Source organism: Cyprinodon variegatus, unplaced genomic scaffold (genome assembly GCF_000732505.1).
Source record: "Cyprinodon variegatus isolate N-32 unplaced genomic scaffold, C_variegatus-1.0 Scaffold175, whole genome shotgun sequence".
NCBI classification, from domain to species: domain Eukaryota; kingdom Metazoa; phylum Chordata; class Actinopteri; order Cyprinodontiformes; family Cyprinodontidae; genus Cyprinodon; species Cyprinodon variegatus.
Window position 1 is genome coordinate 211,493 of NW_015150628.1, and position 23,777 is coordinate 235,269.

The window sequence follows — 23,777 nt, forward strand, 5'->3', positions numbered from 1 at the left end:
CTTACAAACATGTTAGCATTAAGCCGTAGCCATGTCTGTTTTAGAGACTAGCTCTCTTGTTTTAATCACCTTCTGCTCCTCCATTAATGAGGGGACCCCTCGGGCATGAGCTGCCTAATTCCATAATTTTCAACCAATGTGTCACTGGCCCTCTCAAACAACTCCCATCTTTGTCAGTGAAGCTGAGTGCTCCAACATCTCTTCCTTCATGGACCCCATCTAAATTAAGATCCAAAATTCTGAGATTAAAGTTAGAATTCTGAGAAAAAAAGTCAGAATTCTGACTTTTTTCCCATATTAAACTGAAATAAAATCAATTAACTTTTTTTTGTCCAGTGGCCCTAGTCCTCTTCCGCAGATGTAAATCAGAGCAAATAACAAGAAAAAATAATAAAAATCTTAATTTTTTTTCATGTTTACTGACTTACATTTACAAATCCAGACACCTGCAGATAGTTTTTTTTTATTGACACTTAGTCCACTGTCTGGTTAGTCTCTAGAGACAGTTGCCAGGAGGATGTTCTGCGTTTTATTCCAAATGCCACTAATGTGCAGCGAGGAGGAGCTGTTATTGCTGCTGCTGCGTTATCATCAGGAGAGGAGGAAGAGGAGGGGAGGGCTTACAAGCCCAGCTCCGTGGAACATCCTGCAAACAAGTCGGGGAGTCGAAACCAAACTCCGCTCAGTTTGCCCCTCGCAGCGACGCGCAGCACTTCGCTCCCTCCGTCCGCGCTCCTGTCGGGATGCCTCTCCGTTTGGAGGAAGTCTGTGCGCTCCAGCTCTAGCTGCCCCATCCTGCCACTTAATGCCTGACTTATGACTGAGCACCGCTTTATTAATATCATCTCCGGACGCACGGCGGTGGGACATCCGGCATGGGGCGCCCGTAAGAGGAGGAGGAGGAGACCACGGTCCGCTCTGGTTTAGTGAAGAGCGCGCGAGCGCACCGACGCACGCGCCCTCGTAGCCAGCGCGACATGGACTTCAAGAAGACAAAATTTGGAAGGTAATCATGTTTCTCCGAAGAAACCAAAACATGTAATGTTTGAGCAACAGATGTTGTGCATCCTGGCGCGTGGACAGACAGAGGGATGTTATAGATTAGTGAGCGCGTGCACGCGAAGGAGCAATCAGTTCAAATTTCAATCTTTCTTTTGGCAAAAAGAGAGAGAGGAAAAAAAACCTTTGCAATGTTGAACTTTTCAAAACGTTATCACAAAGCAATACATTTATCCCCGGATTTCAGTGATAAAACCAACACTAAATAGTGTGTACTGTTGAGTGGAAGCAACAGTTTTATATATTTTTTCTAAAACAAAATGTAATTTGACTTTCAGCCTCCCAAAGACAATACTTTGTTTAACCAACTTTGGAAGTCAAGATTAAGATCCCTCTAATTTAATTACAAATATGAACATCAATATTCCAAGTTTTAGGCGTGCACTTTGATTTAGCAGTTTCATTCTGGCTGTATGTCTGCAGCCTCTAACTGTTTTGTTTTGTCCCTGTTGAGGCAAAGATTCCCTCAGCATAATGCTGCCACCACCTGTGCTCAGGTTAATGTCCAATTAGTTTTATCTGTGCTTCCCTTATTAATGCTCTCCTTGCTTGGCCTGCCAATGTATATTCTAGTCAGTTAGCAGTTGGATCCATACTGTTTCTATTCAGGGTTGGTGGACTGATAAGGTTCTATTATAGGTTCTATCATTGAAGAACCATACTTTGAACTTTTGTACAACTTTATTCCAGAAATGTCTGCAGTGTTCCTTTTTTGATGTTTGTTTCACCTCTAAATTAAAAACTGCTCTCAAGCTGATTTACTGTTTAGGTTCTCCTAAAGGTGAGGGGCTGCACAGAGTTTTTTTAGGGGTATAACATGAAGGATGACAGAAAACAAAAAGATAATGGTCTATTTTTTTTGTTTTTGGTTTAGGACACACAAGTCTTGTTGGTTGCTTATCTCTTTCTTAGTCGAACCCCTGATTTGGGTCAATGTTTGGTGCTGTAGAGTTTGCTGTACCCGTTTAAAGCGTACCAAGTCCAGTCCTCTTCCAGGAAGGGCCCTATGTGTGGCCGTTCCTTGTTGTTGGAGTGGGATCTGGCTAAAATCGTGAGAACCAGAGTTGAACTCCCAGAGGAGATTAACTTGATCTTTGCAGTGAAAGGAATAGCCTTGGAGTTACACACAGATTCCTAAGGCGCACGCTGGGATCCAGAGGCTCTGATCCTTACATTATTACGTACAGCTGATCCTATTCATACGGGCTATGTGGTGCAATCCCAATTCCCCCCCCCTTCATGAGGTGAAAGCTGGGCATCGTGTACACAGACACGTGGGAACATTTAGCCAGCATGTGATGCCCCTTCTGTGCAGAAAAGAAGAAGCAAGCGTTATGTGGAAAGAGCGAGTCTGAATAAAGACAGACAACGCTGCCATCCTCTCCGATCAGAACTGTTTTTTCAGTTGATTACACACCCTCGCTCTCAGAGGGCTGTCATAAGTGATTAGAGGACAGCAGAGTGCCACATAAAATCCCACAACACAGCAACAGTGCCGAGGAAAACACTGCTCTCTTGTTGTGTGCGCTTGGCGCGGCCTGAAGAGATGGAGGACAAACGGGGAAGAAGTGGCAGCCACTCAAACGTCGGCTGTTATCTCACTAGTTGTTTCTTTTTTTTAAATTGAAGCCCGACAATAAAAGCTTTGAGTTTATACCATGGTTTTAGTATTGGAGTCATGCTGGGTCTTAATGTGATGTTATTAGGAAAGGAAGTCCAGTGAGGCTTTTAAAAAAAGTCTAACAGCAGGATAAGCTGCTTCAACAGTGTTGAAAACAGACATGGGAGGACACAGGAAATGAAAATAAGGGTGTAAAGTTGACTCCTTACCCTGCTAACTGGACCCATAACAGAAACACACAAACAGATGTTATTGTGGTGAAGAGTGTTGAAGGACAGATGAGGTTTACTTATTTATGTATAAACCTCTGATCTTAACAGTCTTGTATTTGAATATATCCTTGCAGGCCTGGCAAAAAATGTATTAAATTGATTCACAAAAGCATCACATAAACATCTACAGGCCAACAGGTTTTTCCTGACATCTTAATAATATAATATGACAGGATGGCTACATGTATGTGCAATAATTTGTTAAATGTTTTTTTCTAAAAATGTACCTGTGTTTCAAAGATATACTCTGTTTAAATTTTAATTGTTTTGAATCTGTTTCAATGAGAGAATCAACTAGTGAACCTCACGAAATATAAGTAAATATATATTAAAAACGCTCCTTTTACACCAAAAGTATAATCTTTTTCTAGAAAATCGACTCCCAGTATAAGGGGGAAAAATTAATAACACCTTAGGTTTTAATTCAAAACTTAATGTTTTATTTTCCGGAACTTATCTTAACCAGAAAAAACTTCTGGTCCATCACAAGAAAAGGAACCCCTGAGCATGACACTGCCACCACCATGCGGTTATCCTGCTCTTTTAGTAATGTGCTGCCCTTTTTTTTCCTTGCCTGACAATCAAATCTCAGGGATTTACAATTAATAATTTGGGTTTGAATCCATCACACAATTTTAGGACAGAATTATGGAGCATTTGGATATTTGCAACCCTTGAAACACAATCTTAAAACACTATTTTAGGAAACAGCAGGATAATTGAAATACAATTATGCTGCTTCCTCAGTTTTGCTGGCAGCTTCCATTGCTGCCTCTTAGTTTCCTATTTTTTCCCAGTTATCTGTAAGTACCTTCAGTGTGACAGCGTATAAAAACCTCCTTCTAACTAATATCTTTACACAGGCAGATCCAGGCAGATTCTTTTCTAACCTCTTTGCAAACTGTGGTTTAGCCACAAATGAGCTAACTTCTGGTAAATCCTACTTAGACGGCTGAACTTTATTTACAATGAACTGGATTCAATATAACAGACAGCAGGTGTAAGAAAAAAACACTCCAAAGTTTCCAGAACAAGACATTAGAACACAGGTTTGCACAAGAGTTCATTTTCACATTAATATTGGCCAGGATAGTTGGGAAAACACTTGGATGTGGACACTTTTGTTTGTCCCTGATTGTATGTAAGCGCCTCTGATGTGGATTCTAATTTTTCAGCAGTAAATCCCTCCATCCCTCCAGCTTACGGGGGGGAGGGTGGGGAGGAAGCACATCTGGAGATGTTATGAAACCAGATTTTTTCTTTCACTCTCGCAGTCAAACGCAGCGCTACGTGAGCGGCTGCCTCCAAACGCAGGGCCACAGGTGCGTCCATGCTGGTTTCGGCCTGTGCTGTTTGATGGCGTATGTAGGCCATGTGCTCATTATCACGCGCGCAGACCTCTTATTGCTGCTCGGTTTAATGGTTCAGCCAGAGAAAGTACTTAGGAGGAGGTGAAGCAGAAGGAAAACACAAGGGGAAGGTTGTTTAAGCGTCAGCTACACGAAAACTCCATCATTAACAAATCCGACACGATTCTTTAATTTTAGATTTCAGACAATGTGATGCAGATTATAGAACTGCAAACCCTCCAGGAATGACCTCCTTGATAATTTTTTCAGAACCACTAAAGATCAACCCTCTCTTTTCCCTCTGATGTTCTGTTCAGGTACATGAACTGCAGGGTTCCGGCCAATAAGAGATACCAGCCCACTGAGTACGAACATGCAGCCAACTGCGCTACACACGCGGTAAGACAACCACCATGTGTGGGATGATGTAGAGACCTTAGTAAATGATGCATTACGGAGAACGCTGTATTTTCTCTTCTGGCTGTGTGGCAGAAGGCCATAATCGGAGAATTGTGTTTAATCTGCTGTAATCCCTGCAGCCTCACAGAGTCTGAATTAAATAGACAAATGCAGGCGAAGGAAGAAACACAGGAAAATATGACTATTAATGCTTAGACATGTTTGGGCCGTATAGATTGTAACTGCGGCGTGTTCCCTCCTGCTCCACCAGCTTTTTAACGCCTACACATTAATTTAAACAGAGCAGCTCATTGGACACCAGATCCTGACATGATCCCTAGTCTGTTTTCTTTCAGCCTTCATTCAGTCCAAACTGTTTATCCATGAATCAAGTAGCGGCATGTCTGCTTTACTTTACTTTAATCTTTTAATAATCATTTCCTTTTATATTCCTGTTCAGAAACTAAAAAAGAAACAAACAAAGGATAAAGCTCCCTGAGTAAATTTGAATAATAATTTCTGACATTTTGGTCTCTTATAGTTTTGGATTCTTCCCAGCATGGTTGGTGGCTCTGTGCTATACTTCCTCTCTGTGGATAAATGGCACAGAGTCGCTGCCTTGCTCTATGGCAGTGGTCTGACCGGCCTCTTCCTCACCTCGACGCTCTTCCACACAGCTGCCTGGAAAATCAGCCACCTCCGGTGGGTGCTTGCCTCTCTTTGCATCTCAGTGGCTCCTGCAGTTTTAAACGTCACCTTAGACTTTTTAGGAAAAACATAAGATGGAAGTCTGCTGTTAAAAAGTTCAGTGGAAGACTGCTGATGAGTCAAAACCAAAGACTTTCCCTATTAGAATAAGAAATGAAAGTTTTTTACATAGTCGAAAATATCTAATTATCTAATTTATAACAGCTACATGATCTAGTGACTCCTTATAAAGAATAATGTTAATATTGTAATATTGTTCTTTTTACATATTTAGCGTTGAGCTATTCCCCCACATAAAAAACACAAAAATATTTAAAATTTATATATTTTTTCAGTTTAATGTTGTTTTTATTAACCTGTAGTTACTATTATAGTAGTTTCTTTTAGATATATTATGGTACTGAATGTGAAATGTTTGCATCGTTTTATAGGAGGCTGGAGGAACGTTTCCACATGTGTGACCGAATGGCCATCTACTTCTTCATTGCTGCCTCCTATTCTCCTTGGTAGGTCATGTGGCTTTACTGTAAACAGAGATCACATCGTTAATCCGGTTTGTTGTTGTTTTTCTGCTACACAACTGCCTTAGGACTTAACTTCTCGGGTTTGTAAATAGCAAATGTATCATTGTGACTCACTTCTATATAATTGAAATAAAGCACAAATCCACATTATTTCACTTCCAATTCCTGATCCCAGAATTTGGGTATCTTCCGATACGGAGAGTTTATTTGCTTTTATGTTGTTCTCATCATATTGCTGATTTTTTTAAAAGATTTTTAACCGCACTCTATTTTAATTACTTCCGATTTTATTTTTTATTTTACTTCAGTCTTTTTTACCCTCTCAATTTTTGATATTAGTTAAGTGAATTATAAAAAACATATTCTTTCCATGATCTAAAGGTGCTTTTACACTGAATGCGAATTTTGCAGCTTGAGTGAAGGCCTGCAAGGGCCAGCGATGCTAAGTTCGCAATTCTAGTGAAGCGAATAGTCCTTTTTTGGCGGATTCAGCCAAGCTAGATCGATGCCGTGAAATTGACAGGAATTGAAAAATGTCACCTCTAAGACAGATTAAATGCGGGATTCCTCATGGCTCCATTCTCAGGCTCCTTTCTATTAAAAAGCAATTTAACTCTAAATCACAATGTTTTGTTTTTTTGCATGTAAATTTGAAATTTTATCTCACAGGTGGCATCTTTATGTCATTGTAAAAAATGTTCATGGAAAATTGTTTCAATATACAATAATTGTCATAGTGCCATCTTGGTGCTGCTCTCTATGGGTTGGGTACTGCGGCTGACTGTTCTTATTGGTTAAAAAAACGGTAGAGATCGGACCATTAATATGTCAAAGCGCTGGTTATAATAGTACAGCTGCTTGTACAACAAGAAGGATGGAAAGAGAAACACTGTTCTATGTGGGATTCGGACTTTAGAGTACAAATTGAACATCCCAATCATCTCACTCTGAAACACGCCACTGTGCAAATACGAACACTGCAACAATGAACGATAGAATTTTCTAAGGTGAGCATTTTACCAATAAGTCAAGATACCGTTTTAGTTTAGGTGATTAGATCATTTAGTCATATTAACTTTAGTTACTTTGCCTCATCCTGACTCTCCACTCGTCCCCAAACCTGGCTGTTTCTGTCAGGGTTTCTTGATGCTATCTACTTCAGTGGCTTTTTTCAAAATTCGGGGTGTTTTTACTTTTGCATCAGGTATTGAGATGCTCCTCCTGACTCCAACTATGGAGTATTACACCATCTCTTAACACATGAATACTAAGACACCACAGTCGGATAATGTTGCTGTGACTATGGGGCAGAATTGAAAGATCTCATCCAGTCTAATGGTTGACGTCCTCAGGTTGATGCTGAGGGAGCTGGGACCTTGGACGTACCATATGCGCTGGCTGATCTGGGTCATGGCGTGTGTAGGGTCCGTGTACGTCTTTTTTTTCCATGAGCGGTAAGACTCTTGTGAATTGTTTTTTTTTTCATGCTTTGTATAAATATATTGACTGAAACCCGACACCAGCCCTCATGTGTTCAGATGAAACAGTGAACTGCTGAAAGAGGTTTTTTGTTTTTTTTATTCTGCAGGTACAAACTGGTAGAGCTGCTGGGCTATGTGACAATGGGGGCTGTTCCTGCTTTGGTCATATTGTCCATGGTGAGCTTAAGAAAAAAAAAGTTTAACTAAAGTCAAGCTAACAACTCTTTGTTCCATCCTATTTTCTCAAATTTAACAGAACAAAATGTTCTTTATTAAATGTCTTCCTTGGTTAAACCTCACTAGAAGGTCCTGAAAGTTAAATCTACTCTCCTAAAATCTCCTACTGGCATCTCATAGCTTTGAGTTTAAAGGCCCTGAGCTGAACAGCTAAATCTTCAAGTCCGGTCGTGTTATTTTCAGAAAAAGATTAAAAGAATTTGCCAAATCGGCTTTTAGGTTTATTTCAAACGTCACTGAAACAGGAGTGAGGAGTGTAACAGATACTACTGGGAATGTTTTTTATTCCTTTCTGCAGATTAGTTCTCTTTTCATGCATCAGGAAAGAATCTGTCTATCCGGAATAAAATTATAAAACAGGATTTTATACCTATGCTGCTTTGCTCGTAAACAAAAACTCTAAAAACCTGAGATGCATTTCAGAAGAGAAAGTATTTCATTTTAATGAAACATATTCATAAAGCCCGTTTTATTATTCAATACATCAAGTTTCTATATTTCCGTCTCATTTTTCCCTTTACTGTTATTCATTTTGATTAGATCTTTTTCAAATTGTTCTTTTTTCTTTTCTGCTATGATTTTTTTTGTGTATCAACACATCTTACATGTCATCCTCTCTGTCTCAGGTGGAACGTGCAGGCGTGTGTGAGCTCGCTCTGGGAGGGGTCTTCTATTCAATGGGCGTGGTCTTCTTTAAGAGCGATGGACTCGTTCCTTTCGCCCACGCCATCTGGCATCTTTTTGTCGCAGTCGGAGCGGGCATTCATTATTACGCCATCTGGAGGTACCTGTATCTTGTTGAACCACAGCTGCAGACGTCCAGGTGACGGACCCACCCTCCCCCGATGGACACTGAATTCTGAAAGCTGCTGATTCAAAAGGCGTAGTGGGATACTAAAAGTTGCACTTAAACTGAACCAAGTGGTTTGCCTTCATGAAATGAAGGCTGGTTATGGGGAGACCCATGCTGGATTGGAGCTGATGGTCATACTGTTAGAGACCAAACACCCGATCAAAGCCAGTAAACTAAGATGTACAACATCTAGCTTCAATGGGAATGTTGTTATAATCCTGCTGTTAAACACAAAATTTTATTATTTTGTCCATCTTGAAGACTGATGATGTCCAAACGGGTCCAAACAGTAAAGGTTTGAGACACTTTAGTTTTTTTTTTTTTTTTGCTTTTGAAGCATTTAGATTCTGCTGTAGAAACAAACTAACAAAAAAAAAAACAGCAGACCGTAACCACAGTCTGCTGCAGGGTTTTTATTTAACAAACATGCTAAGATTTAGCATGGAGATATTTTCAGCCCAAAAAACTTTAAGTCTAGGGTGACATTAGTGTTCATACCCCTGACACTGATCATACTTTGTCACATTGTAATCACAAACTTTAATGAGTTTTACTGCGATTTTATGTGATAACCAAACACACTTGTGAGTGAAAGAAAACTGGTATTAATCTGCTTTTACTCTGACATCATAAAATAACACCTAGGGTATTTAGTTGCCTTCAAAAATCACATATTTAGTAGTAGAGTCCACCTGCGTAGTTTATCCTTTGATTGATGGAAAGGCCACCCACTTGCTAAAGCATGGGGGTGGCAGTATAATGCTGTAGGGGTGGTTTTCTTTAGAAGGCACTGCTGGTCTGAGTCAATGTGAAGATCACTGGAGGTGAATATAAACAGTATAGGAGGAAAACCTGTTAGGGGCTGCAAAGGTTTTGGGTTGGAGGTTCACCTTCCAGTAGTACGACGGCGTAAACATACAATTAGAGCTGCAATGGAAACAGTTTTAACGTCAGAGCAAGCAAATGAGATGGAACGGCTCGGTCAAAGTCCAAATATAGATCCTCAATGAGCTGCAGCTGTTTTGGAAAGGACACATTTCAGTTTTAATACATTTTAATCTGGTAAACACACTTTAAAAACATTTAAACTGTCAAAGCAGCGAAATAAGGCTTAAAGATAAATACTTTAGACATTTTTATTTGGTTTTAATTTTTATTTAGTCTAGACTTTGATTTTCAATTCTATTTTAGTTATAATACATTTTTCGTATTTGTTAGCTAGTTTAGTTTGTATTAGTTTCAGTTATAGCTTCAGTCTTTAATGTAATTCAACTTACATTAAAGACTAAAGATGAAATAATAGAAATAAAATCTCAGATATAGATGGACTGCTGCAGCATCATAACTAACCTGACTGCGGTACCTGCCATAGGCTTGGGTAATGCGGTACAGCAAAACAACTGGAAACCAGACTTCATCTTTCTGCGTTTTAAGGACACAATTGAAAACAAACCGATTTTAATTAGTTTCTTGAACTCTTATTAATTTTGTTTTTGTTGTTGCAAGATCTAGTTTAAATTTTTTTTTTTTGCATTTAATTCTAGTTTTCATTAATGGATTATTTTTAGGTAACAATTATAGCCTGGCTCTGAGAGTTTTGACTCTCATGCCACACTTTTCAGATTCACAGGTTTAAAAAAAACATTATTTTCCTTTCTTTTCACGTTTATTTCTCTTAAAATCCAATAAAAAAAAATACATTCAAGTTAGGGTTTTGACAATAGATGCAACATTACAAGTTTGGAGGTTCAATGAACCATTAATGGACGGGAATAAGAAAAACAAGTGTTCATGACCAGCATTGCTGCAGTTTAAGATGAGGAAATCCACCCACAACAACCTCTGAAGCTAAACAAAGATCCCTGCCAGCTGCATGGTGATTGGCTGCTGCTGAAAACATCAGGAGGCATCTGGTTTAAAGGTTAAAGGTTAGGTTAAACAAATGAATATACAGCCCTGTGGAGAGATTTCATCTCCCCCAATCTTCCAGTTTTAAAGTGGTCCTCAATCAGAGTTTATAAAGTTTCTTTGGTACTTTTATCGCTTTGTTCACCAATTGCTGTTGTTCATTTCAAATGCAGGATCATGAGATAATATTGTGCCATATGGAGGACAAAATGCGTCAAACATGAAAGACCAAAACCGGGTCAATAAGCTTCATCTTCTTTCATGTTTTCATGACCTTTTTACCCAGTTTTTGACTAACAGTGGACTAACAGTTCCTTGGGAATCACCATGTCTGTGCTGAAATACTACTACTAATAATAATACTACTTTACTTTCACTCAGATGTGTCTGGCTACTTGTTAGATTCAACCAAAGGAACAGGAACCATCAGGCTGCTGGAAACAAAGTGCCTAATTATGTATGTTTTTTCACTCAGCACTAATTCATCCATTAGCAGCCTTTTTTAAATCCATTTCCTGAATAATTTACAAGTTTAGTCGTAGATGAGTTGGGGAGGGAGATATGATCAGTCGCTGGGGTGAAAATGAAAAGAAATGTCAAACTTTTTTCAATACTGAAGCTTTTCCAGGAAATGTTTCTACTTGGAGTGCCAAAACTTACCACACAGTCTTTTTATTTTTTCAAAGGTGCTAAAAGTCACTTTTAATTTATTGACTTTATTGCATGATGAGATTTTAACAGGGACTTTCTGTGAAGGATTTTCTCTGTATTTCACTAGAAGGTGGATTTGAGAACAAGGCCATGAAGAGAGACGTAAAGCCTGCGGTCCAAGGACCAAAAGCTAAGCTCCTGGTCGTAAAGTTACTGATTTTTATTTTATTGTAAAGACCTCACAACTGTATTTGAAGAGGATTTAGGAAATTGACATGAACAGGTAACTAACCTCCCAATTGTTATTTGACTAAAGGGGAGGTCATCCGTTTTACAGGAAAGATAAAGACAGACTGCAGTGGGAATTTAGATTATGTTTTCATGGTTTTTGGGCTGTAAAGTGAGAAAAAATTGCAAACTCTCCTTCTAAATTTAATGGAAAGTATATCCTGCACATTAAAAGACAAACAAGTCTAAATAATGGTTTTATAGGTGTGCACACTCTTTAGTATTTTACTCGATTTCTTTGGTTGACTTGATATTTTCTGAATCTACCTTCCAAAAGTTCCTCAGATCCACTAGACTGGGAGGACCTCCATGGTCCAGTCGGTTATTTTATTTTTTTTATTTGGTGGTTTGAAATGATCATGATTCTGGAAATATAAAACCCCTCCTTATCAACGGTTTGGGACAAATAAAGCTGGGAAAGCACTGATTTGAAAAACTCTGCCGATATTCATATCTGACATCATGCTGTCGATATTTAGATCCTCTATATTTTCCTACCCTTGTGACGCTGGGAAAAATTGACTGCAGTGCAGGTATAGTTTTCCCTCTTGAAAAAAAACCAGCAAATAGACTAATCTTAATATCTGCTCTTTAAATCCGTCCAGTTTTACTAAGTGGACTGATACCATTATGTTTTAAAACGACCAACACTGATGTTAACGCTGATATATTGTGTATCCTCTTTTACATTTAATCATAACTTCATTTCTTGTTACAAAAATCCTAAGTTGAATCCAGACAGCATGATGCTGCCACCACCATGTCTCTGTATGGGTGTTTTGTTGTTCTGACTCCCAATTTTAATCCTTTCAGTTTTTTATACTCTCCCAAATGTTTTGGAAGTTTATGGTGAAGTCTTAAAAGTTTAGGGTGGAAAAATATTTTTCCCCTTAGAATATAAAGTATATGAGATGGTTTTGTATGCAGAAGAGAAGCAGTAAAGATTCCTTCCGTGTTCAGATTAGTGTCTGCCTTGTCTTTTCTTTAATAAGATTCTTTTAAATGTTGGTTACTTCTCTAAAACCAAGGCTTTAGCTAAAGGATGCAAAAAAACAGAATATGAAACAAAAAACTACCAGAACAGTTCTACTTTATGGAATCAGAGTATCAGACCAAGAGTGTGCACATTTATATACTGAATTCTACATTCCGTCCTTTTTTAGTTGAACTGCAGTAAAAGTGAAAAAAAAGTGGCTTTGAAATTATTTTACTGGCTTGTTTTGTTTGTCACGCTCTGCAGAGTCGCCACTTGCACTCGATCTTTGTGTTCTTGGAACCAAGAACTGCAGTTATTTTGCGAACATAAAGCACTTAGATTATCAAGCACTTTTCAGCCAGCAGGTGTGACATCACATCCGTGAGGTGGATCTAGATATCAGCGTCTTAAACGTCCAGATTATCCATGCTGAGGTGGATTTTTAAATTTTTTAAAAATGGAACAGTAGGGACCAGAGAAGAGTGGATGTTTCTACTGAGGTTTGTAAATCACTCAGGAAGTGAAGAGTTGTTTTTTTTTCTTCTTATCAAAGTATTTTTTGTATAAATGCTATATTTCAGTGATATTATTGCAATAAATAGAAAAACTTCAAAGCCGTGTATGATTTATTATTTCAACATCAAATTATTACATTTCAAGTCATTCATCTCATTTATTTACAAAAAAGGTGCAAAGATGGAATGGATTTCCAGAAGCTTCCAAAGTACCACAGCAGGATGGATGAGTGTGCGTCACTGTGAGTGCGTGAGCCTAGTGAGGACCCGTAGCTGCAGCGGCAGGGCCAGGTTTGTGTCCCTGTGCCACCGTGGCGTGATGATGTGAGGAGGCGGGGTCAGGACACTCTGAGCCACACCGGGGGCTTTTAGCAGAGACCATAGCTCCTCCCCACGCGTCACTATGGCAATGAGGTCATCTTCATCGGTGCACCAGGGGACCAGCCCGCTTCTGGCTACGGTTCTTAGTTTGGAGAAGAAAAGAGACACCCTGACGAGAGACGATAACAAAAGTTACCGCATTACATCCTTCCAACTGCAGCTCAAATAAAAACAGAAACGTCATCCACCTTGGAATGAGGTCATGTGATCGTGACGCCAGCTTAGCCAGCGCGCTCATCAAAGTGGTGATGACCTTAGGGGCGGGGCACAAAGTTCCAGGGGGTGGGGCGGACGAGGTTATCTCAAACAGTACCGCCTCCAAGGTTTCAAAGCAGGAAGTGATGAGTGTCACTGAGCAACGGGAGTCAGACGACGCTGACAGGTACTCTCCTAAAACCCAGACCTGGAAACCAAAAACAGAACACCTGAACACACTGGAGGTGATCAGTTAGTGAGACTGAGATTATAATCCAGTTTTCATTCATTTAATGAGGCTAAGCTGATTGCAAACCTTAAGGTAAATACTGAACAAGCATGTGGCGACAATGGAAAGAAAAAATTCCTATTTAACAGGAGGAGCTCATCAGGAAAACAGAGCTCAGCGTCAGCAGCTGTCTGGTGTGTGGAGGCAGAGGACCAAAAAATTCAACCAACCAGCAGAACCAGTCAGTCTCAGTATTATTATATCTGGCCTCAGAGACTTTTTCCTTTAAAGAGCATGAGTGAACAAACAGCAACGAACAGATTGAGAGAAACAGCGAAGTTCAGCTGGAAGCTCCAAAAAAAAAAAAAAAGGATGGAGTTCAATCTCTAGATTTATACAGCTAGCAGAGAAAGTTTAGGTAAACCAAAAAGACCAAACTTCAGTCAGTTATGATAAAATAAAGCTTCATATTCCAAGCACCTCCCCTCAAAGTGTTTTAATCGTTCTATTTGAGCCTAAATAGAACCTCAGCACTGGACGCCATGAGCTGACATAAACAGACATGGCGCCCTCTACAGCTGAACTATCAGAACACCATATAGTGGCATTTGAGAAAGCTACTAAATAAGTCCCAATTTGGCCGTAATCCCTTGTGGAAAACGAATAGCTCTGATTAAAGAGGTTAAAGCATGCTAACACCAGTAGCACTACTAGCTAGGACACAAACTCACAACACTACCGCAGCATCAGAATAATTCCTCAGCTTTAGCAAACTCCAATGGTCAGACTGTTTACCCAGTGCAACCAGTGTTTCTCTGAATGAAACATATTCTTGTGTCTCTTTACTTTTCATCTTGGACTTCTCTTTTCATCCACAACTAAGCTGGGAGCTCCACATTCTCTCGTCTCCATTGCTTTGGCTTTTTCACCCACTGTGCATACCCATAGTGACGTGATTCTGGTCACCTGATGTTCTTTTATGGTAAATATACACAGAAAAGCTTTATTCATTTTTTATTTTAAAACAGTTTTAGCATAATTACTGCTCTAAGGGGGTTTCTTTCTTAGCCAATGGCATTTAATTGCTTAAATTAGTTGACAATGATTTTAATAATCGATTAATTGTTTCAGCTCTACATATTCCTTTCCTTCCAGTCCACGATTATTTGTTGCTTTGTTTTGCCCTTCCATTAAATTCCATAATGGGAGCTGATGTGGTTCCCACTATGGCAGCTGTGAATAGACAAAAATAAAGCAGTGGCTACAGCTCTTTATCCACCTCCGAGCCCAAAGAGTCTCATTACCACATGAGTGTAAACTTCTTCCTTGCTGTAGACGTTGGCTGTGGTCCCTGCAAACTCCAGCAGCTCGTGCGATTGGTCCACAACCAGAGAGGGGCGGAGCTTGCACAGCTTCAGTAGGTGGCTACTAAACACCCTGCAGAGACAGAGCAGAAGGAGGTATGAAACTGAGACGGATTCGTTTTGAAACTCTTAAGGCGTACCTGTGTACATCTTTGTGGAAGGAGGGGATGTTGATGAGCAGGCTGCTCCTCTCCAGCATCACCAGAACCAGATGAGCTAACAGCTTCTCATCCGCCACCTGGAAACAAACCATGAGATCCATCAGTTCATGCTTCTGATGGCTAACCCTTGGAAGCATTCCGGTCATACCGTAACGACTGTGTTGAAATAAATGTGCAGCAGCAGTGGAACCGCCTGGGCACAGCGGACGACTCTGGGCCAGTTGGCTGCCTCCGCCAGCAGATCGTGGAGCGTGCTCAAGCGGTCTATTGTGTGACCTAAAGGGAAGCGTTTCCACTGAATAAATACCAGGAAGTGGTTTTTAAAAGAGCATGAGAAACATCTGATGAAACGCTTAATATGCTCACATTCAGATCTTCTATAGTCATGAAAATTAAAGTTCAGATTCATCATATTTTTACATTTTTCACTATATGATCCATTAGAGCCAGTGTTTGAAACTTGCAGCTCCTGAACCGCAAGTGGCTCTTTGGAGCCTCTAAAATGGCTCTTCATAATGGCAAAAAACTATAAAGAAATTATTAATGGTTTTGAATATATTAACAAATGCATTTTTAGAAGCTTTAATGAACATTTGTATAACATTTTTCTCAACGGAATGACATTAAAAAATTAGAAAACATTAAAAAATCTCTTGTCATTTGCTCAGAACAAAATTTAAGAAATGTCTATATTTGTCCTTATTTCAGCCCTTTAATGCCTAAAACATGAAATAATTGTCAGACAATGAAATTTTTCAAAAACATAGTTTTTATTGATCATTGTGAAAAATAAATAAAAAGCAATATTAAATTAGATATGTGTGTCTTTTGTGATACACAAAGCATTTCTGTGTGATTTGTTAAATTTGTTCTGTTCACTTCGAGTTACTGTTTGTATAAATGTTTTTTTAAAACAAAAATATCACAATGATAAATTGATTACAGGGTTAAAAAGCAAATATCCAATTAAATAGTTTGGTGTTAACTAAAACAGCCACAGATTTCCTGTAATAAGGGAAATCTGTGTTTTATTTAATGATCATTTGATATTTATGGTTCTAAAGGACTTTTATTTTAGAAGGATTTGGGGTAAAACAGCCCTTTGTATTTGAAAAGTTACCGACTTGGCATTAGAGCATCAATAAATTCCTAATTATGATTAAATGTACTGTTATGTTATGCATTTTAATAATAAAAAAATCTAACTTTTTCATATATTATGAAGAATATTTAGAAATTCTGTTTGTTTTTAGAGGAATGTATTTAAGTGGCTATAGCTGCTATGATTAGGAGTCACAACCATACAATTAGAAAATAATCATGATAAATTATTGCTTTCATATCATACATTTTTAGCACTTTTCTTTTAGCTTTATTTTTAATAATATAACTAAAAAATACAAATATGATCTTGTTGGAATTGTATGTGATAAATAAACACAGAAAATACCAAGTGAAAGGTAAAGTAAATGCAGGTTTTTTAGGGCCATGCTAATAAATATATAGTTTTGTTTTTTTTTAATGGCAAAAAGTAATTTATAACATATAAGAGGAATAAAGTTGTAAAATTATGGAAATAAAGTTGCTATAGTTTGAAAATTAAATTGTAAAATATGGAAGAAGTTGTGATGTTTCAAAAATAAAATAATAAAAGGTATTTCTACTACATATAAGGAAGGCATCTGATTCATTAATTCAGGTGTATAAAAGAGCTGAATATAAAGTTTTATTGCAATAAAATTAGTCAATGACTTTCCTTTCACTTCACTACTTTGTCGGTTTATCATGTAAATCCTTATTTGAAGAACTGGCTGGTGTATGTTCCTGCTTAACTAATACTTCTCCATCACGGTGTTTGGGTGAAATAGGAAAATATTTTACATCCATAGCTACCTGAGCCGCTCTCCACTCGTAGCAGAAAGAGGAAAAGCCCTCTGAAGGCGGGGTTTCGAAACGCGTCAAGCGACATCAAGCCTCGGCTGCTCGGTTCAGAGATGGGCAGAGACATGGACCTGCGGCGAGCGGAGACGGGGAATAAATAACCAGAGCTTTGTTTGTTTATGTGTTTTGTTTAAGAGTCTTTTTACCTGAGCTGCAGGACCAGCGTGGCTGAAAGGCATGGTAGATCCAGTAGCGTATGAAGCATCTCCACTGCAGTACCTTCAGTAACCAGGGAGGGCAGCAGATCCACAAAATCCTCCACAGCTGCAGTGCTGTCCCACGCTAAAAACTACAGAGGGCCACAAAGTAAGCAGGAAACCATGCAGCGGTACACGGTATGCTTGTTCTCTAACTTTCACCTTCAGAAGGTTTGGGAAGAAGCGGATAAACTCGGGAACTCTGAGCTGCAGGTTCTCCAGGTTCAGGCGGAGGAAGCGCAGCAGTTCGTGGGATAGGAAAGGGTCACTGAAGAGTTCTGCAGGAAAGCGGCCAAAGACCAACTTCCACACACTCTCACAGTCCACAGCTGCCAGCTCACCTGCAAACGTTCACATCAACAACCTACCAATGACCTTCCAACTATGGATGAAGAAACTCAGAGTTTTTACTGAAGTGATCATCTTCATTCTACAGGAGGCAACTGATCATAATTTGGGTTCCTTATTCAGCTTAAATAGAATATTTAATCTAGGAATCAAGTCTAATTTAATCTCTTATAAGCAAGTAAAAAAAAAAACATTTTTCTTACATAAATACAAAACTGTAACAAACACCTAATTACTGATAATAAACATCCATAGAGACTCTGATATATGATACATTTTAAGGATCTTACAGAACTGGAAATAAAGAAACAGGATCACAGATCAGTGATGTGTCGTTATTAGCGATAGCTTCATGGCTCACCGTGGTTGAGGTAGAACTGCGCTACGGGCAGCAGCACCCTGGCGAACGACAGATCCGAGCTCAGCCGACCAAACAGGGCCTTTATGGACGGGAACGCACGGAAGACCAAGGAGGGCTCCTCAATGCACACGCAGTCCAGGATGCACACCGCCTCCGCCATGCACTAGAACACAGACAGAGAGGAAGCCTGTTATTTGAAGCAGGGTTAGAATATTTTGCACTCTAAATTCTTTATTGCAAACCCTTAAAAGTATTATTTAACTTAAGTGAGGAAGAAATCCAAATAAACCAGTAAACAGAGAACATGTGAAACAGTGGAGAACTCTCACAAACAAAAATGTCTTCCAGAGCCTGTTAACAAGGATGTCACAATAAACTAAAGAACAACCTAGGCCCAGCAGGACTTGCTCGCCGCGACTAAGCTCAGTGTTTATCATTGAACAATAGCACAGAAGGGCTGAGCAGAAACATCATTGGAGAGCTAAAGGATAAAACTGCGGCTGAGCAGAAGAAAAAAATAAACAAAAAAAACCAAATAATAATCTATTAAAAATATCTAATGACTTTGTGGAAAGTGTGATTCATCACTCCAATAAAACATGGCGGAGGTAGTGTAATGATCTGGGGACGCTTTAGCTCCTGGTTGATCTGATGTAACTGATGGAAACCACCAGTTTGTAGCCTTAAATTCAAACACAGTTGGATTATACAGTGGGACAATAATCTGAAGCACTCCACTACAGCAACCCTGAAAACAGAGTGGCCTAGTCAAAGCCTACACTTAAATCTTTCACAGATATAAAATAATGATTTGAACAGTTGTGTTTAAGTTTCTTCCCAACATTGGACAAGGTTGGCTTTCTTGTTTTAAACTGTGTGAAATTAAAACCAATTAATTAAATTTTGTTGATTGGAAACATAAAGGTGACCACTAAACAAAAACCGAAGTTGGTAACATAGGTTAGTGCTTAAGAGCAGTATATTAGAGGAGAAATGAATATATAATAAATATCAATTAAACTGAATAAGTTGGTCTAATTGCATCACATTCAACACTGGGGGGCTGATATTTCAATGTGGATTGTTATTTATTTTGCTCATAGTGCAGAAAAAAGGTCAGATTTAGTGCAGGATCCTTATCTTTGCTATGAGATATATGTCTCTATTAACATATCAATGCCAATCTCACCGCTTTCTGCAGCTCTGTGTCGGCCTTCTTCTGCGCCTCTGAGAAAGAGAATGATCCATGTCAGAGTTGATCCTCTCAGACTGAAGTATCGCTCACACATGGAAACTAAGGCACTCACTGCGATCGCACTGCTCGATCAGACGCTGGCAGTACTGGAAGGCTTTCTCTCTCAGACGCTCCTTTGGAGGAAGAAGCCGACTGGAGGAGGAAGTTGCCGAAACCATGGAAACCACTGATCCATCCACCTCAGATCGATCATCTGCAACAAGCAATCTCAGAGGATTAAAAACTCCGTAATATTAAGTTAGGATTCCCAAGAAACAACATCTGGACCCAGATTGATTTAACAAAAAGCAGAAATGGAAAAAAGGTAAAACTATGGCTTCAAAGTCTCAATAGAATCAGAAAAATATCTGCATTATTTTCAAATATTTTCAAAAGTTACTAAAGAGAAAAAAATTACAATTATAACAATTATTTATTGATTAAAATTGACAATTATATCCTGACAGATTTTAATTAATCTGATGACATGAGGACAATTTCTGTAGATAAAACATCATGACTAATAAAAACATATATTAAGAAAAGGCTTAATAAAGTAAAACTTCAGGGATTCCTTAATAGTTGAAGGTAAAGAAGGCTTCCACTTATTTAGTTGTTTAAACTGGGGCTGCAGGCAGGAAGTGATTATTTTAGTAAATGAATTATGTTATGAACAGATATTCTAAGAAAACAAACCTAAAAAAAAGTTTGAACTAAAAAAACAAAACAACATTAATTGCAAGTTAAAAATGCATTCTAAATATCTAAAATATCAAACTTAAATTCAATAATCAGAAATTAGTGAATCAATAATCAGAAATAGTAATTAAGCAGTTCTGAATGGATCAGGTTTATATAAAAAAAAGGTTTTTCAATTTTAAAGGTCAAAAACTTTTCTAATTGAGATAATTTCCTTTTCAAAAATAATACATTCACAAAAATACTACATGCAGAATAAAGTATTAATTCGTATTGTTTCATGCATTTTTTTTACAGATTCTTTTTTAAGATGCTAATGTTGATGCTAATGCCCTAATTCAAACTTATAAAACTGTTTAAAGAAAATCTGTATCAGCCCAAATTCTTTAGAGATTCATTGTGTTATTTTAGAACATCTGATTTTACATTATCAAGAGCATAAATTTACATTTTGACAAAGAAAAGAGGAAAAGTTAATAAAAACAATTATATGAGATTCGGCATGGTTAGTACGTCGCTCAGTGAAAGCAGGAGAAACTTTTTTGAAGAAGACAAACTACGGTATATGATAGAGGAGGGTAGGGATTAGAGCGTTCCTGTTAGACGTTCGGTTAGGGATTGTTTGTTAGGGTCCGGTGCGGCCGGGAGGCACCAGCATCATATCCAGATGTGGTGAAGTGAAAAAGTTTAGTTCGGTTAAGGAGTCTCAGACGTGAACGCATGCAGCCAGGATCCTCCTGCCTTACCGTAGGAGTGGGAGAGGCTGAGCTGTAGCCTGTTTGCTGGAGGTGATGAAGAACAAAAAGCAGGTTGTTTCAGGTTGATGATGTGAAGGTAGAGTAACCTCTGTGATTCCTGGGTTAATGAACAGTCCCTGTCTGGTAAGCAGGTGTCTGTTCTCCTTGGTTTAGATGTTGACCAGCTTAGTCGGGATCCCTCTATAAGATTCTAATATACATTGCCCTAACATTTGATTTCCGGCCTTTCAACCTTTCATCATTGCGTCCCTTTAAAAAACAAACACTAACTCACTATGATGCATAGGAGAAAATGAACTATTGGGTCTAAAAGCATTCAAACAGCTCTGTTTGTTTTCCTCTTCAAAATTCTGTTTTTCTTCCAGGAAGTTTCTCTGGGACATGTTCAAACATTTACATTTTACAGTTTCCTTATCGAGTCTTTTCCACGAAGCAACATCAAAGCAAGCATCTGATTCAGCTCTGAGGTAAAGGACTAATTCAACTTAAGACCCCTAAATATTCATAATATTTAGGAAACTGATCTGGCTTAACATGGACTGAACACATATCCTTTAAATCTAAATATTCCAAAATATGCAGAGATGAGACGATATGGAGGCTTCCGGAAGCAGAACCTCCTGCCAATTCTTAATTCTTTCATAGTCCAACAGCTTTTCTAACCTTTATGTGGCTGCATCCTAATCCCACAAACTAAAACCAGCCTCCCTGTTGCTGTAATAGGAAAGAATCACTGCAGCATGATGCTGTTACCACCGTGTTTCACAATGGTCTAAATAGTTCTGTGTTGCTCTCAATTAAATAAAGGTAGCTAATAATAATTGCATGTGACAATTTTTGTTTTTCAGTTTAAAAAAAACTTCCATCCCTTTCATTTTACTTAAAAAATAGGCTTCGCTTTCTATATTAATATTATTATTGTATCACAAAGATTCCAAGAGCCAATCATAATTTCTACGAAATACAGGGCTGATGTCGTACCAGCGTCTACTGTGCTGCTAGAACCAGAGTGGTAGGTGAGCAGCCAGCGGCGCAGCATGGAAAACGAGTAGACGTTCATCCATTGGTCCTCTGTGAACCCCTGTCCCACACAGAGCACAGTGAAGAAGTCCCCCGACACAGAGCCGTCCAGCTCTGCTGTGGGCAAAGGCTGAAAAAAAAAAAAAAAACATTAAAATATACATTTTTTAGGCCTATTGTTGCAGGAAAAATGTCAAAACCAGATTTGTCACCTGACGGGATCGGGGTCCTGTGAAGAATCCCCCAGAAGAGGCTCCTCCTCCCTGTACAATGCTTGCATAACGCAGCCAGTCGATGATCCTCTGACTCAGGATGGTTACATGTTCTACAAGAAGAAAACTCCTGGTGAAAAGTTCCTCTTGACATTTAGAGACATGACACAGAGCACAGAGTAGCCGCCTCCGGCTGCTTTGTCTGTTCCCTACCCTCTGTGAGGCACTCTGGGCTCAGGGTCACAATGCTCTTGAGAGCCGGCAGGGTGAACATGAGCGAGCGAGCTGTCCCTTCTGACGGCCTGCCTTCCAGACCATGAACCAGCCGTGCACAGAGACTGGACAGCTCTGCCTTGGACCCGGCCTGTTCCGGTCGGAGTCGAACAGAAACACAAAACCACACTGGAATGACTCACCAGTAGCATAAAGTTTAGAGCAAGATTCTAGCCTTCATTTCTAACCTGTGAGATGAGTAGAGATGCAGTGTGAGTGTTCAGCTGACTGATGTTTTCCTGGATGCTGTTCAGCTCTTCGCCAGAAGATGGCAGTGTCTCCCTGAGCACGGCAGAGCTAAGCACCTGAAGCTGCTCTGCTGGGGAGGAGAGGAGCAACAGGAGCCTCTGCTGCAGATCTGAGGGCAGCCTTTGATTGATGGAAACAAAGAACAGCATGAAGAATGAAACCTTAAAACCTGCAGGACTAGAATAATCTGCCGGAAACACAACGGTGAAGCCGTCTGTATTTTAAAAGAACCTTAGCTCAATCAGATGCTGCTGGTCTTCAATGATTCTGCTGTGAAAAAGGTGATTTATTCTGCCATCAGCAGAGACTCAAACAAGCTCAATAAGCTGATAAAGACGCTGGGTTCTGTTCTGGGGACTGCTCTAAAACCTCTGGAAATCAAAGAGAAGGAAATCCTGTCCTCAGTGAGAACGAGGAAGCTGCTCAGGTATGATCCAAGGAAGGAGGAAGCTAAACTTGATTCACAGCTGGGAAAAAAAACGCCTGAAGCAGCAGAAAAGAAAGGTTCCCTGCTTAAAGCTGATAAACTGGCTAACTGTGTGGCACCAATAGCTGCAAACATTCAGTTTATTATATTTTCATTTGTTTGGTGTGAAACCAGATAATTTTCCAGGCTTGTTTCACAGCTTAACTAATTGCCCTATAGCTCACCTCCAATCAGGGTTGTTTAAAAGCAATATATGTCATTTTGGGGTTTTAATTTTAAAATTTAAGAGAGAAAAAAAAACTGATCAATTAGGAAAAAATTAGATCTGATTTTTTAGCCATATTGCCCAACCTTTGGTAAGAATATGACTGACAAGTGGGCAGAGATTCGCCCCAAAGGGACTTATAGCAATAAATTCAGCAAAAGGCGGTTCTACAAAACTTTCTCTTACAGCGACGTAACATAAATGCACCCAATAAAAGTTCCAATAAAATGTGGAAAAATGTCAAAACCTTTTAAAGACTTTCTCATTGAAAAGGTTAGGCTGCGGGTCTCCAAAGTGTAGCTCAGAGGCCATTTGTTGACTTTGTTCAGACCCTTGAATACAATTCAAGATGTTTGGCTCATCAACACACGGCTTAAACATCAACACATTAAAACCTTCTTTCAACACATTTTTATTTTTTTTTTTCATTTTTATTAAATTGTAAATTAGATCTATTTAGGAATACAGTACCGTTCAAAAGTTTGGGGTCACCCAAACAATTTTGTGTTTTCCTGAAAAGTCTCCCTCATTCACCACCATACGTTGTGAAATGAATAGAAAATAGAGTCAAGACATTGACAAGGTTAGAAATAATGATTTGTATTTGAAATAAGATTTTTTT

At 39.0% G+C, this 23,777-nt stretch overlaps 2 protein-coding genes across 4 annotated transcripts in view; one reads left to right on the forward strand and one right to left on the reverse strand.

Moving 5' to 3' along the window:
• Positions 1 to 484: 484 nt before the first annotated feature.
• On the forward strand, positions 485 to 12,917 carry mmd2 (monocyte to macrophage differentiation-associated 2). 2 transcript variants are annotated; one of them, XM_015378615.1, is made up of 7 exons: positions 485 to 1,006; positions 4,619 to 4,700; positions 5,242 to 5,402; positions 5,840 to 5,914; positions 7,285 to 7,386; positions 7,521 to 7,590; positions 8,277 to 12,917. In XM_015378615.1, exons 1-7 carry the CDS (start codon positions 978 to 980, stop codon positions 8,475 to 8,477), a joined length of 720 nt encoding a protein of 239 aa, XP_015234101.1. In that variant the 5' UTR covers positions 485 to 977; the 3' UTR covers positions 8,478 to 12,917. The 2 variants fall into 2 exon arrangements, with proteins under 2 accessions (XP_015234101.1, XP_015234102.1); XM_015378616.1 differs by having other exon boundaries at positions 485 to 911.
• A 29-nt stretch (positions 12,918 to 12,946) lies between these two features.
• The window catches only part of ap5z1 (adaptor related protein complex 5, zeta 1 subunit), a 14,233-nt gene continuing 3,402 nt past the window's right edge, over positions 12,947 to 23,777 (reverse strand). The window contains exons 3-18 of one of the 2 annotated variants that reach the window (XM_015378617.1): positions 22,403 to 22,583; positions 22,155 to 22,305; positions 21,942 to 22,054; positions 21,691 to 21,859; positions 20,698 to 20,733; positions 19,326 to 19,466; positions 19,208 to 19,245; positions 18,019 to 18,181; positions 17,472 to 17,650; positions 17,259 to 17,401; positions 17,065 to 17,183; positions 15,320 to 15,447; positions 15,151 to 15,248; positions 14,951 to 15,083; positions 13,411 to 13,625; positions 12,947 to 13,331 (exon numbers count right to left, since the gene is read on the reverse strand). In XM_015378617.1, the coding sequence (XP_015234103.1) occupies positions 13,079 to 13,331; positions 13,411 to 13,625; positions 14,951 to 15,083; positions 15,151 to 15,248; positions 15,320 to 15,447; positions 17,065 to 17,183; positions 17,259 to 17,401; positions 17,472 to 17,650; positions 18,019 to 18,181; positions 19,208 to 19,245; positions 19,326 to 19,466; positions 20,698 to 20,733; positions 21,691 to 21,859; positions 21,942 to 22,054; positions 22,155 to 22,305; positions 22,403 to 22,583 (2,260 nt within the window). In that variant the 3' untranslated portion in view covers positions 12,947 to 13,078. The remainder of the gene's footprint in view (positions 13,332 to 13,410; positions 13,626 to 14,950; positions 15,084 to 15,150; positions 15,249 to 15,319; positions 15,448 to 17,064; positions 17,184 to 17,258; positions 17,402 to 17,471; positions 17,651 to 18,018; positions 18,182 to 19,207; positions 19,246 to 19,325; positions 19,467 to 20,697; positions 20,734 to 21,690; positions 21,860 to 21,941; positions 22,055 to 22,154; positions 22,306 to 22,402; positions 22,584 to 23,777) is intronic. The other variant, XM_015378618.1, reaches the window with a different exon arrangement.